At 41.0% G+C, this 15485-nt stretch overlaps 1 protein-coding gene across 3 annotated transcripts; it reads left to right on the top strand.

Moving 5' to 3' along the window:
* The first annotated feature begins 185 nt into the window (after positions 1–185).
* On the top strand, positions 186–15463 carry rcor2 (REST corepressor 2). Of its 3 annotated transcripts, none has more exons than XM_066680635.1 (13): positions 186–248; positions 7324–7446; positions 8207–8263; positions 9972–10052; positions 10608–10660; positions 10761–10922; positions 11609–11733; positions 11853–11919; positions 12212–12448; positions 12583–12660; positions 13489–13546; positions 13735–13946; positions 14072–15463. In XM_066680635.1, exons 2-13 carry the CDS (start codon positions 7326–7328, stop codon positions 14417–14419), a joined length of 1599 nt encoding a protein of 532 aa, XP_066536732.1. In that variant the 5' UTR covers positions 186–248; positions 7324–7325; the 3' UTR covers positions 14420–15463. The 3 variants fall into 3 exon arrangements, with proteins under 3 accessions (XP_066536732.1, XP_066536731.1, XP_066536730.1); XM_066680634.1 differs by lacking the exon at positions 186–248 and adding an exon at positions 5286–5604; XM_066680633.1 differs by lacking the exon at positions 186–248 and adding an exon at positions 6205–6325.
* Positions 15464–15485: the final 22 nt, after the last annotated feature.

The following is a 15485-nucleotide window of genomic DNA, read 5'->3' as shown; positions in this document are numbered from 1 at the left end:
ACACCGAGCTCAGCTCCGACGGGATTCACACCGTGGGCAAACAGAAAAACAACAGCTCGCGGGTTATTCTGATTCGCCTTTCTTTCTCTGTCAGACTGGCGCCAAATAATGGATACGATTATGCTCCACTTTTTCTTCCTTATCCTTTTCCCTCTCTCGCTCGCCCTCTCTCTCTGTCTTGGGGAAATGACGACACGGGTTTGGGGTCATGAGCTCTCTGCATGTTTCCTCATCACTGAACTGAACAGGTGAGAGTAGAGCAGCCTCTACAACACTCTACAAGAGCCCATATTAATCGATTTCACTGTGTTTTGTTTTCCTTTAGCCACGTCCTTGACGCTCTGTTAGGTTTATAAAACAACAATAGTCCTAATACATTTCCACAGCACCATTTTCCAACCTTCCTTTGTTCCTCAGACTAAAGATCTCAAATGGCTACCTGCTTCCTCCCTAGTGCACTTCGTAGGTCATGAAGTAACAGCTCCTTCCCACAAGTAGCACACCAACATCTAACAAATTACTGAAATTATTTTGATACAGACACCACTCACATTCCTGACCTATGAAGTACACCACTGTGTAGGTCACATTCTCACATTCAGAGTCACGTTTTTATTTATTTATTTTTATAGCATATCATTACTTCAGTGTGAAATAATCAGGGACATTATGTCAATCAAGACATAAAAAGTAACCCCCCCCCCCAAAAAAAAAAAAAAAAAAAAAAAAAAATATATATATATATATATATATATATATATATATATAAATATATATTAAACCATTATAACATATATTAGCACAATATTTCTTTCTCCTAGTTTAACATATCCTCTGTATGTATCAATGGTCAGATTCAAGAATGACATACTTTTTTTGCCCAAATATTTCAGTAGTAACACATTGGTGCTTACAAATTTAGAAGTCTTTATATTTCTGCATAAATTTGACTTAAATTGGGGTTATAAAAGTTTGGGAATCCTATCTCAACCCTTTATGTGCAATGCAATACCGGGACAGACAAATTTGCTCCCACCTCTGCCCTATCACACTTTTCTCACACTCCATCCTATCTCTTACTTCCCCTATGAAACAGGGCGGTCTGAAAGTTATGTAAAAATATATAAAATTCTAAATGGTTCACAAATTTTAGAAAACAACTGTATATATGACATCACAAAATCTGCATTAAAACCAGGTTGTTTTTGCAGCTTGGATACTATATTTAGGCTGTATGGTTTAAAAAGGTGACATACAGCCAATTATAATTCTTCTTCTTCTTCTTCTTCAACCGCGATCTGCACCGTCAATCTGGCACAGTTTTTTATGCCGGATGCCCTTCCTGATGCAACCCTCCCTATTTATCCAGACTTTGGGACCGGCACTGCAACGCGATGCATTCCAGTGTCTAGGTACACACTCACACATACAACCAATTGTATTTTAAAAATAAATAAATACAGCCATCTTTTTCCCTATGTTTGTGTGGTATTCTTGCAGGAGATCTTGTTTCCTCCCATTGTCCAAAAACACACGTTGATAGGGGCATTGGCTACTCAAAACCTGTCCATAAGTGTAAGGGGGTGAGAGAATGTGTGTGTCATGTGTATCACCACACCCACTTTCCCGCAACTGGCTTTTTGTCTTTGGGTGATCTGTGTATTGCACGAAGTGGAGAGATGGCATTTTTGGGGGGTGGTGTTATATATTATATATATTACTGTCCATAAGTGTAAGGAGGTGAGAGAATGTGTGTGTGTGTGTGTCATCCTGCAAAGGACTAGTGCCCCGTGCAGGGTGTGTCAACCTTGCACCCAATGATTCTGGGCAGACTCTGGACACACAGTAACCCTGAACTGGATAAGAGGTTACAGAAAATGAGTAAATTAATACATACAGCCGATTTGATGGCAGCTAAATTAGGAAAAAGGAAAATATACACTGCCCGCTTTGGAAACATTCTAATTTGATGTTTAAATAAGATACATTACAAACTGTTCACCACCACATTACAGTTTCACCACATAATGAACTTAACTTATGACTTGCATCAACTGCAGTTATGCCTAACTGTTCATTCATTCATTCATTCATTTATTGTCTGTAACCTTTGATCCAAATCAGGGTCGCAGGTCTGGAGCCTACATAGAATCACTAGGCGCAAGGTTGTAACACACCCTGGAGGAGGTGCCTGTCCTTCACAGGGTGACACACACGCACACATCCACTCACACCTATGCACACTTTTTGAGTTGCCAATCCAACTGCCAACGTGTGTTTTTGGACCATAGGAGGAAACCGGAGCCCCCGGAGGAAACCCACATGGACACATGGAGAACACACCAAACTCCTCGCAAACAGGCACCCGGAGTAGGACTTGAACCCACAACCTCCAGTTCCCTGGAGCTGTATCACTGCGACACTACTTTCTAACGATTCATGTAAAATATATTATGTAATTAGAAAACGGTCATTATAATGATGATGATGATGATATCTGTGCTATAAAGATGTTTGGAAAACCGTATATAAACATTTATTCATTCATTTTCTGTAACCAGTTCATCCGCTTCAGGACTGTGGTGGGTCCACAGCTTACACAGAATCACTGACCTTTAGCGCAAGACATATATAAAATGTATTTTAATAAAATTTGCAAGATGAATGTATTATAGTATCCACTCATCGCTTTACATTATTGAGCAGCTTTTACTTCAGACATTACAGCACAGATTTATAATGTACTTTTCTGTATTAAATGTTTATTTCTTAGATCTTTACCAAATGGCACAGGATAGAAGGCAAATGCTGGGGGCTTGGCTGATAGGTTTGCAACCCCAGCCCCTCCCACACACCCACCCACACACACACACACACATTCTGGTTTGTGCACAATGATTTAATTATAAATTGAGGCAGTTATTTAACTTCCAAAACGATGGAAAAGAGGATATTTGATATTGTGGCTTGATCTGGGCTTAAAATGACCAACGACATTAGCTATCAAGGTCATGAAAAAACTGACTTTTAAAGACAGCAGATAATAATAATAAAAAACAACAACTGCAATTTCTCTTGAGGCCAGCAGATGGCACGTGTGACTGAGTGTACACAGAAGTGTAACGACTTCAAGTTAAGACAGAACAATCAGCCACACTATGGAAAACCACCAGTAAGCTACAGGTCTGTGTCGTTTTCATACCTTCGTTTCTAAAATGTAAAAATTTAATAATTGAATTTCTTACGTTTTCAAGATTATGAGTAACGGATTTTACATGTGGCCTCTTGAAGCTGATGTTGAATTTCTCATCATTGCTTATGACCATAAACGTAGAGGGCGGCATATCTCAGGGGTCCAATCTCTGGGTTTGAGGACTCTGTCCAGAGCAGACCACAACCACCCCAAACTCCACCCCCCAGACCCCTATCACCACACCCACTTTCCCGTAGCTGGCTTTTTGTCTTTGGGTGATCTGTGTATTGCACGAAGTGGAGAGATGGCATTTTGGGGGGGGGGAATGCCAGTTTAATATTAAGCGGAGCTTTAATATCATCACCCTCAGTGTACATTCTCTGTGTTCAAAAATGATCATTTCTCTTTTCCAGGAATTCTATTGCATCTATAATTAAGTGACACAGTGGTGTAGGGACAATAGCAGCTGTGGGGCTGCTTGTGCTTCAGTATATGGGGATGGAATCATATATAGGCTGCATGTAATCTGTACATGTGTGAGAGCTGGAGAGGGACAGTGGGTCCATGCTTAGGCCCTAAGCAACATGCAGCGATAATTAACACTGAAAGAGAGAGCAGCAAATGTGTATACGTGTGTGTGTGTGGGGTGTGTGGAGGGGGTGGGGGGTTTGCAGTGAAGGAAGCACAGGATGAGGAGAGGCACAGAGAAAGAGGGGGAGGGGAAAGAGGAACTCGGAGGTGAAGAGGATGGAGGAAGTCAAGAGTGAGAGAGAGAGAGAGAAATCAACATGAGCAATGCATAAGAAGATAAGAGAAAGGCTGAATCCCTACTACCTACCTACATTGTGCACTGCAGAGGTCATTAAGCTATTGCATTTTCACCCCCATAGAACACTACATGTCAGATTAGGTGTTGTGTAGCCTATGACTGAATATGTCTTCCATTCCAACATACAATCCGCTCTTTGAGTGAGGAAGACACGTTCTTATGACCTACATAAGTGTACTACAGAGGAAGAAGGCAGCCATTTGAGAGTCATAGAGAGAGACAAGCATTAAATGAATGAAATAAAGTGAGAAGGTGGTTGTAAGAAATGACAAGATGTTGCTTTACAACAGAGGGAGGGAGGGGAAAGAGAGAGAGAGAGAGAGAGAGAGAGAGAGAGAGAGAGAGAAATATGGGAGTGGTCCTGTGCCACAAGTGCTGCTATGTGTGCCTACATTCTTCTTGCCCACAAATGGTGGGCCATGCAAACAAATGATAATGTTCATTGATGTGTAAAGCATCCGTCCATTGGGCCTACTCATGCCTTTAGAATGACAGTAGAAAGGTGTGAGGGAGTATGGCAAGGGGGTCAATTCAGCCTGAGATGTGTTGATTAAATATGGTAATTTTCTGACTGGATTTGTTCTCACCAGCAGTCCTTTACTGATTGTATTTCATCAATACAAAGCAATAGGATCTATATTTCGATTTGCTTATTTAGACTGAATTTATATATATAAAACGCTCTCATTTAAATGACCAATGATGAAAAGTACAGTCGCAAGTTCTCCAGTCTTTCTTTTCTTGTATATTGTAGTACTGGTCTGGAGGACCCCGGCACCGCAGTGCACCGCTGACGTGTTCATCCGCACGTACAGTGGGAAGTAGTTCCGTTCGATTAAACGTGGGGAGTAACGCAGGTGAAGTGGGTTCACATTCTGTATGGGGAGGTTGTGTACCTAAAACCCGTCAGCAACAAAGGGCATGAACACGATCTTTTAAAATTCGTAAACTGGCAATCGACGGTGCCTTGCATTGTGCATATAAATGAAGGAAATGCGTTTTTCTCTCTTTTGAAACCCCAGGCTAGGACCCGGGTATTGCATTATGTCAATTAAAAGATCAAACGAAAGCTGGGTAAGAAAATACGAGCCTTTCTTTAAATCACATTTTGGTGTTGTACCTATATATGGGCCTACATAACTGACATCGAAGTTACTTGGGGAGGAGGCGGCGGAAGGTTATCATGGCTGTGGGAAGTTGTGCGGCTCTCCCCCCCCACACCCCCGGCACACACACACACACACACATACACACACACAGAGGAGCTCTATGCAGGCGAGAGAGTGAGGCGAGTGAATATTCATCGAGGATTTAAATAGTTGTTTATCACGTCTGTGGCCAGTATACGCATTGTTTGTCTTTTAAAGGACTAGTCTACCACTCATTAAGTTTTAATAGAGCTGAAGCCTTGCTAGCCAGATAATGAACTGCTCTCCCGGTTGGCAACTAACCCAAATGTTCAGCGACAGCCACTAAACCAACCAACCACCACTGGAGCTGGAGGACCTAAACCCGGGGGTGCACAAAAGAACCTGACTGGAGAGACGGCCAGTGCCTAAAAAGTGAGGCGAGAGAAAGAAAGGTGATTTTTTTTTCCATGTACTCTCCAAGTTTTTCAGTCAGCTCATATTCACCGGTCGGAGGAGTTGGAGGCTGTTTGGGGTTAATGGGCGGTTTAATGAACACAAGAGAAAGGATGAAGCCCCTCGGTGAGATCAGAGTTACAGAAGGAGTTGTGGTCGAAGGGATAAAGTTGTGGAAACGGGAGCAGGGTTTTATGGCGATGTACACGCTGCTCATTGACGCTCAGTACGAGATAGAGCCGTTACTATGTTCTCCGTGGACTTAGTGGAAACGTAGCCGTTTAAACGTGAATAACTACGACCCGTGACGTCACACGCCTGTCCAAGCTATTGACAATTTGTCAGAGGCTTTTTTCAAACGGGGGTCGCTACCGGCTTCCGTTACTGATACAATAGTAAAATAACTGGTTGGGGTCGAGCTCATAATGTAGATACACCACACTGGAGGGGGGGGGGGGGGGCCTGCAGTCAGTGCTCCTTTGGTAGCAAACCACGCAAAGTCTCCTAAGTCATTTCATCCCCTAATTAATGACTTATATTAGTTTTAAATAAGTCAGGTTTTATCTTTATTTTTTTCCCCTGAAACCTTTGTTATCATTAGAATCGAAAGTACCCGTACACTGTGCGGTACTGGGTCTGTCCTGGAAATGAGAGACAGTGCGTTTGGAAGATGACCCCTAACAATGAGCAGCTTCTCCACAACAGCGACAGACTGCAGAAGTGTGCTTTGCTTTCAGTAGTGCTGTACTCCGTTTGTTTTTAACTTTATGATCTGAAAGGGTTTCTTTTAAACCGAGGAAAGTGACTTTGGCACCGTTAGTCTAGACTTTGTTTTAAAGGCGTAACATTAACGTGGTAACCCCCCACCCCCAGTAGACAAAGGCCTGCTTATTGTGAAACATCGCGACCAACGCGTTGCCTTTATCTGCTCCTCAGCAAACGCATGGGCTTTGTGCACATTCAGAATATGATTAAACAACTTGTCTTAATTATCAAATGAAAGTACAACGAACTGTTGTTTGTTTATTTTATGTAAATGCGAAACTCATTGAACACAAAAGCGCCGATTCCCGTACATTTGGATTTCATATGGAGGTTTTTAAAGAGTAGTTAGTCTAAAAGTCTAATTTCTACAAAATGTATGCTTACTCTAAACCTAGTCAGTCAGTGAATGTGTGTGATGGGCCTATGGGAAGTTTCAGGCTTATGAGGTTGTTGTATTTAGTTTTTTTAGTAGTCTGTTATCAAACTTCGCTGTATAAATGAGTCAAAGTCGCATGTCCAGTAAACTGATTCCTAATTTTGTGTTGGGTATGATCAAATTTTTAATCAGTAATGTAGCTGTTCATGCCACCACTTTATTGTACATTACTTGGATTGCAGAAAGTTACTTAGTTATTGCAACAACACTGTTTTACAACGAGAATATTAACACTTGTATAACCTGACAATGTCTTTTCGAATAAGTTTGCCCGTCTTTAAGTAAATAAAGCTTCTTTCTCTTATTCTGAGTGTCAGAGGACCAGAGCCTTTTTTTAAAATTTCTCAGACACATTTCAACTAATTGGTTGGTTAGTTACTTTCAGGTTTAAAAGGTGTTTTTGAGCACGGAAATAATACTTCCACTCCTCCAAGAAAAGATTTTGACTCCCTTCACACACAATTATAGGGAAAATATTCTTATGATGTTAATTCCTTATGAAATATCTGTCTCTCAGCCATGCCCTCAGTGATGGAGCGCTCTGGATCAGGGGTTTTGTCTCGCAGCAGAGCCAAAACTGCCACCAATGGAAACAGCCAGCACTCTGAGGAGGAGAGCAGTGATGAAGAGCACTCGCATGGTATGCCTTTTCTTAATCAAAAAACCTGGTCCTGAAGATCACAGCATGTTATTGTGTTTTCCTTGTCCAGTATACTGGATTAACAAGCTAGTCGTTATATCCAACAAGGGGGGAAAAGACTGATTTTATTGAACTGTAATTCTGGAAAAATCTTCCAAAATGTCTACCTAGTTCTGGTGTATGCAGTCTTTCAGAATGCATGGTGTGAAACAGGTATTAGATGTTTATAAGCTTGATTTCTATACACTGCTAGTGAAGTGAAGAGATACAGTGCAAATGTAGCCATTATTTTCAATCAAGGAGACCATTAAACCGAAAAATTCAAATTTGTTCATGTGTTAAGTTTATGTGGCAGATTTTTGAACAGAGAATTTCACATTAAATCACTCTGAATGTCTACATATTTACATCACATTAATGCGTAAACTGGTGGAATTTTAAAACATTTATGTAATTCCCCTTTAAATCTTTGAGGGTGGAGGGCAAGGAATATCTATCAGTTGAAGGAACCACTGCACTATGCATGCAGATACAAACACGTGCTCTTCTTTAATCAGATACAACTCCACATTGCAATCTTCCTGTCTCACATTGCTGTGTTTCAATGACTCTGTGTGCATTTTCAGCCATTCATCCCAAGTGATTTGTACTCATTTTAGTTTAGCAAGGCTAATCCCTCTCTATCTGTCCTTCTCTCACTTCTCTCTCACTGCCCTCTGACTACCAAAGTATTTCTTACAACTCTTTCTCACTCTTACAGATAGCATGATTCGCGTTGGTGCAGACTACCAGGCACAAATCCCTGAGTATAAACCAGGTAAGTGAGCTCACTGGAAAAGTGTTGCAATGTAGGTCCATGCTTAATGTGTGTATGAGGTCCTAGAGATGGCGAGATGTGTAGGTGTTTGTTTGAGAACAGAGAGATGGGGGAGGTGTGTAGGTGTTTTAAGTTAAAAGGAGTAGAACAGATGTGCATGTGCGAGAAACCTAAGAGGAATTGCATAAAGGCTTAAAGATGAAAACTGCTAGCAAGTGAAAATGAAGAAAGAGGAAAAACAAGTGTGAACAGTTTAAGATTTGCAGAATGGTTTAGTACTTTTTTATATTATTGAAGATAGAAAGCTATAGTACTTGTCGTAACTGGTCTAAAGTGGTGACAGTTTGTATAGATATAACTATTGTTTCTCAGCCCTGATTCTGGGGTGTCATTATGTATAATGGCATATGTATGTTCTTCATAAGATGCAAAAACACCCAATCAGCTAAAATCCTACTGAAGGCCAAAGATACTCTAAGTAGCCTTCAATTACTAACACCCAAAAATATTCAGATTGTGTAGCTGTCCTATAGGTTTAATCTAATAATATAGCACACCCAGACATAGTGTGGTGTTATGTTACACCGTTAGCTGTACTTTTTCATTTGGGGTGATGCAGATGAGAAGTTTGAGGATGACGTGAAGTTGTAAATTAGAAGTCAGATTAAAAATAGCTAACTTAGATGAAGTGTTTTAATTAAAAATAAAAACAAAGATCAATATTATATTGGCACATACTTAGTCCCATATTTGTATCAGTATCAGAAATGGAAAAAGTGGTATTGTCCCATCATTAGCCAAGGGCAGATTAACATTATAGGTATCAACATTAATGGCAAGGCAAACAGGATGTTTCGTGGTGTATAATGTTCTAAAATTAAGTTTAATGCAGTGGAGTCCTCTTAGTTGATTTAAAGCCGTTGTTCACAATTTTAATAAAAAGAAAAAAAATACACTTTTTAAAAAACTCATTTTTCATCATTTTCTAGTTCTCCAGTCTGTTTGCGTGCTTGAAACCAATCTAATGTGTTTATGAAGCTCCAGTCTGTAAATAGGTAAAAAAAAAAAAACAAACAGTGTCTCAGTGTGCCATGCTAAGCTTTCTCTCTCTGCTCATGGAAGAAAAGCAGCATTTTGGAGGATTTTAGACAATAAAAAGACTCAGAAAAGCATTGAACTGAGATGAGTATATTGCTCTATTCCTGCTCTTTAGGTGGGTATTTATTGACTTATTTTTGCTGTAGATGGAGCTGACTCTAAACTTGGGAGAACATTAACTGCATGAAAGTAATCACAGACCTAAAGTACACGGGAACTGAATAAAAACATAGACGTTAAATCTCATCCAAACAAGAACACAAGTCGTTTTCCACCTCAAACATACTGTTCAATTTTTTAAAATTGCATAGGTTCTGGATATAAACCAGAGGGCAGTGTTTCCCCACAATCGTGGACGTCCCCTTTAAAACCGAAATGAAGGTCATAATCAGAATCCCAAATTTATTGACTTTAATCCAAGTGTTTACTGCAACGGTAAAACCGTTACCTGTTTAAATGGCTCTAAATGTTGGTCTGTTTGACGCAGTGTATGTGTGCATTTGCTTTCAAATGAGACAAAGCCACATCAGTGTAAGTGAAAGATAGGAAGGAGAAAACAGGTGTGTGAGAGAGAGGGAGAATAAGAATATGTCGTTTTCTGTGCTGACAGACTCTGAGTCTCGCTACAGTGACAAAGACCAGAGAAGTATGCTTGTGTGGTCGCCCAACTGCCAGGTGTCGGATACCATGCGTAAGTAACGTCTGTGACTCTCTCCGACTCAAAACAAAACACTAGAAATTAGAGTTATGAGACTGTCAACCTGTTCAAATATCACTGAAGCCTCAATTTTATATAAATCTAAAAAAAGTGCCACCATGTTCCTGTGTTACTGCTTCCAGTCAAAGGAATTTGTAGAATTTGTCTTGGATCTAAAGTGACCACTCCATAGTTGATCACCATCACTTTCTTTATTTGAATTGTAGGGATTTTTCTTTTTTTTGTCCTGTTTTTCTTTTCTCGGCAATATTTTGACATTCACACATTCAGATTTAACAGTACTCATGTATGTCAAACAGTGTTCTCACATTTTATGGTAGAACACTTTTTGAATGTTTAAATGCAGAGCACATCACAGGATAAATGGGAATTGAAATTGAAACTCTCATCTTATGAATTCATGGCAATGTTTCCACACGCATCAAGTTTGTTTGTAAAGGTTCATAGTCTTGGATGTTATGGAAGTTCAAGCTTTGATGGTTACAGTGAATAAACTAGATGGTGACCATGTTTATTTTCTTCTCTTAGTGGATGAATACATCCTGATGGCCAAGGAGAAGCATGGGTATAATATGGAACAGGTAGGGTTTACTGCCTTGGATGTATTAAGCAATAACATGTAATTTGAAGCATACTGTGTGATTATACATTACATAGCCTTGATTTTCACATTTCATTTAGTCTCTTGGTATGCTACTGTGGCATAAGCATGATGTGGAGAAGTCACTAGCTGACCTGGCCAACTTCACACCTTTCCCAGACGAGTGGACGGTGGAGGATAAGGTGCTATTTGAGCAGGCCTTCAGCTTCCATGGAAAGAGCTTCCACCGCATCCAGCAGATGGTGAGAGAGAGAGTGTGCAGGGGTGAAAGTGAAGGGAGAGTGTGGGAATAGGGAGGAGAGAAGGAAGAGAACATGGCTTATATAACAGTAATCTGCAGTGCTTCCATCTGCCTGCTGCTTCTAGAGAGCAGCAGCTTTATAGCTTGCCAGGGAATCCTACAGCCCAGTCTGGAGTGTTGAGCTGTTGTTGTCCATTTACATTAGTAATTGAGTAATCTAGTAATTAGTTTCACAGTGAATTTAAGTTTAAATGTCTTTACTCAATTTAAAACCCCAACAACTTTTATACCCTCCCCCACCTCCCGGTAAACAGGTGGGATCAGTTTTGGTTGAAAGTTTTTATATTTTATTCACGTTTGTGCATTGCGTACTAAGCAATTCTGATTCATTAAAATGGCAACCACAGTTAAATATAGTTTGAATCAGTCTGGTTTAGTTATCATTACTATTAGTCTACTCTCTTTATGTCATCTGCTCAGGATTAGCCAGAAAGTCTCAAGAACAGAACATAACTCTGGACACTAGAGACACAAATCTAATGCTTCTAGTGCAGCTGCCTCTAACTCGACTGCATGTTTGAGTATTGCACTTAGCTGTGTTTGAATTCACAGTCGGAGGCACTTTGATCATTTTCTTTTCAGGGTGCTCTGAAAATGAAAATTGATGTTATTTTCTTATTATTTCAGTTGCCAGATAAGTTAATCTCTAGTCTGGTGAAATATTATTACTCTTGGAAGAAAACCAGGACTCGGACCAGTGTCATGGACAGGCAAGCCCGTAAACTCATCAGCAAACGAGAGAAGGAGGACAGGTGAGTAAGATTGAGAGAAAGAAGTAGAAAAAGCAAAGGGCAAAAAGCAGGAGAAAACTGGAGGGAAAAAGGGAAGAGTTATGTGAAACACTGTATAACACGTAATTTGTCCCTATCAGTAATGATGAAGTGGAGGAAGGAGACGCAGGCAGTGACAGTGACTTTGAGATCGACACAAAGAAAGAGGTGAGGAACTAATGTTACATTTCTTGCATCTTGTGGCTCTTGCGTGGGGTCAAATATAGCAGACAAAGTAAATCTGCAAACTGTGACAACACCTTCCAAAACAAAATGAGAGGTAGGTTAGAAGAGTAACGGTTTGTAGGTACGTTTGTTGTACGTTTTTTTCCTCTTTCTCATATGGAGAGACTCTTTCACTAACCATATTTTTAATGTTCTTTTGGCAAAGGTTTTTGAGACACAGGTAGTTATTTTTCTGACCATCCGTGACATAAAATGTTTGTGTTCCCTTGTTCAGCATAAGCAGTCTTCTGGACCAGGAGGTGGAAGTGAGAGGAGCACTGGGAGATCAGGCCCAACACGTAAGGAGAACCAGGGAGCTCAGTATCGACATCACCCGCTTAGGGCACGCCGCAGACCCCCAAAAGGCATGCATCTGGACCAGGATGACATCGTATCTGTCTCAGCCTCCACAGAGTCAGGGGCCGTCTCCAACCGTCAACTGGACACTCAGCTTGTGTCTTTAAAAAGACAGGTAAAGAGTGCATATGCATACAGCTTGATTCAGAAAAACGAACACGGGCACAAAGACTGAACATGTTTTATAGCAGTAAGATCAGATATATGTACTAATGTTCATTACAACACAACCGTGATATTCCTATGCAGGTTCAAAGTATCAAGCAAGGAAACAGCGTTCTCAAGCATGGCTTGGTAGATGGCATTGATAGCATGAGACCAGCTGAGGTACATTGAAACTTATTTGATATGATTCTGACTTCTCTGCACATGTTACGAAGATTTTTTGGAAAATATCGCAATTTTTCAAACCATTATTGTGATTTAAATTGCGGGCAGCATGGTGTCGCAACAGGTAGTCTCTGTCACAGCTCTAAGGGCAGTGTTTATTGCAACTTTGAACAGGATGAAGCTGTTACTATATATATACACACACACACACACACACATAGGGTCCTCAACTTACGGCGTGTCGTAAACCGATTTTCGGTGTCAGTCGGAACATACGTACATATTGTACGTAAATAACATACTGTAAGCACTTATCCTACAATGCGACCGAGCATGTGACTGAGCAATGACGCCGTCCTCCTCGGTCCCGAGCCGCGGAACCGTGTATTCTTCCACCACGCACACCAAACACGAAGTTCGCGTTACAATGTTTACGACGCAAAACCACTTAAGTCAAAACAAGGGGAGATGTGTCGTAACCACGAAACGTCGTAACTCGGGACTGACGTAACCGGAGGACCTTCTGTGTATATATAAAATATTTTGTAACAGCTTCATCCATATATATAGCTCCATGTCCCCTTGCCATGCAGGCAGATGTAATAGAAGGAAAACTATGCAATAACACTACCTTTCGTAATATTGTATATGAAGATTCCACATAGTGCAAAGAGGAAACAATACACATTGGATATTGTGGTTATGATTTATAAGTTACACAACTGTGCTATAATATACATAGACATTAAAATTGTACACTGAGACCCTTGAGCCTCAGTACTCAATTATATTGACATGCATATTCATCTTGAAATTCTCTGTTAGCAAACCCCAAAGATAAACTCCCGCTGGACAACGGAGGAGCAGCTCTTGGCTGTGCAGGGTAAGAGAGTGTCTTTTTTTATATTTGGTAAAAAACTTGGGATTTGGGTGTGTAATATTTCAGGCAAATCAGTATTCATCGTGGTAATTACATATTATTCGTTCAAGATGCCACACAATGGTTTTGGGCAGCACTTTTTTATATGGTCATATGTTGGTAGTTTAATGCAATTTCTCTCTCTTCTCTAGCCATCAGACGTTACGGTAAAAATTTTGCAGCCATAGCTGATGTGATTGGGAACAAGACAGTGAGTCAGGTGAGCTCCTTTTTCGTCAGTTATCGACGACGCTTCAACCTGGAAGAAGTGTTACGGGAATGGCAGGCAGAACAGGAAGTGCTCCGGGGAACCAGTGAGGCAATAAAGGACCTAAATGGGAGTGCAGAACTGGATGAGGATGAGGTGAGGAAAACTGGAAAAGAGGAACTAGTTTATTAAACACTTGCTAGTTCTCAGAATAGATTTAAAACATTTCAGACCCAGTGAATTTGTGCTAAAATTTCCCTCCTACATTCATTTCCCTTTAGGCAAAAATGGATGGTGTCTCCCCTCCAGACTCAGGCAGTCCCTCTCCTTCTGAAGCCAACAGTAACCCCAGCTCTAACCAATCCTCTCCCCCTCTGACCCAACCCCCACCTTTATTACGTCCCACTCCCCCTACTGTCCCACCAAGCCTACTACGGCAGCCCCCACCCCTTCAAACACGGCCGCTGCAGAACCGCACTCCACACAACCATCCCCCACCTCCACTCATCAGACCTGCAGTGGCTTCATCCCTCCACCAGGGTGGGCTGAGAAACTCTCCTGCAGCATCTTCCAGCCAGCTGCCTCCCTCGCTGGTGGGCCTGAAGGTGGAACCCCCACACTCCCACTGATCTGCACAAGCTGAAGCTATCTTCTGTAGAGATCTGAGACCACAGTTGAAGGTTAGGATATTAAAGGAATTGGTTTTAGATCACTGCGAGGGGAGCAACTTCTACAAAGCGATCATACTGATATAGATGTTCAGTAAAGTACAGGTGGTATGAGGAGATGGAAATACACACATTCCTATAATTGTTCAGACAGATCTAGCATCTAATGAGTCAGAGATGGTGACAAGCTGAGTTGGACAGGTGAGTCAGCAGTACTGCCTAACAACACTAAGACTTCCTCCTTCCCCTGTAACAGCAGAGAAAACACCCATCACAACCAGCGTAGCAGACTGACTCACTCAGTGCAGCGAAAAACCTCAGCCTAAACTTGCCAAAATTGATGAGCAACCACACAAACCAAACAGCCCTCAGGTCATAAGAATATACCTCATGATATACCCTCTGACTAGAGTAACTGCAAGCAGAACCAGAGTTTGACCAGCCATGTTATATGATAAGATATTGATACTTGAACCCAAATTGACTGGAGAGAGAAAATATAAAGTCCTCCAGAACTTATACACTGGACCATCATGGTAATGAAACGTCTGGACAGCTGAATTGCAGGTTCCTCCAACCCCCATCTCCATGGCAACAGCAGAATATCTCAAACTGTGCAACACTTAAGATGCCTCATCATGTTTCACAGCGAACGGGGTGTTGAGAAACTGGGAACGTGCTCCTCACACTTCCGTTAAAGAGCCATGTACTACTAGAATCTGACTGAGTGAAGCCTTTTTTCCTGTTTCTCTAACTAGATCCCTGAGAGATTGGTAGGTAGTGAACATATGTAGAACTAGTTGATATGACGCACTAAATGACCCAAATACTTGACATTTCTTGCATAAACTCTGAAATACACTGATTATTGAACTGTCTTGCTCTCAAAGGCACAAATGTGAGACACTGCAACACTAAAGATAATAGCTTGTGCCATTGGAGTTCTTTTTTCTCCCAAAACCTTGTATGTGAGGAATGTTTACATGTGAATTTGGATTTAATTGTGATATGTTTTTTTGATTTGTAT

The sequence above is a fragment of the Hoplias malabaricus genome, chromosome 9 (genome assembly GCF_029633855.1).
Source record: "Hoplias malabaricus isolate fHopMal1 chromosome 9, fHopMal1.hap1, whole genome shotgun sequence".
NCBI classification, from domain to species: Eukaryota; Metazoa; Chordata; class Actinopteri; order Characiformes; family Erythrinidae; genus Hoplias; species Hoplias malabaricus.
The sequence above is the reverse complement of the archived record's forward strand: the minus strand, read 5'-3'. Positions and strand labels throughout refer to the sequence as shown.

What these genes read in the sequence shown, in the direction of transcription:
- rcor2 (XM_066680633.1), top strand. Translation starts at nt 6,289, where the DNA reads ATGAGCAGCTTCTCCACAACAGCGACAGACTGCAGAA. An exon ending in TCCACCGCATCCAGCAGATG is followed by an intron (nt 10,923 to 11,608) that starts GTGAGAGAGAGA and finishes TTATTATTTCAG; the next exon opens with TTGCCAGATAAGTTAATCTC. An exon ending in CAGAACTGGATGAGGATGAG is followed by an intron (nt 13,947 to 14,071) that starts GTGAGGAAAACT and finishes ATTTCCCTTTAG; the next exon opens with GCAAAAATGGATGGTGTCTC.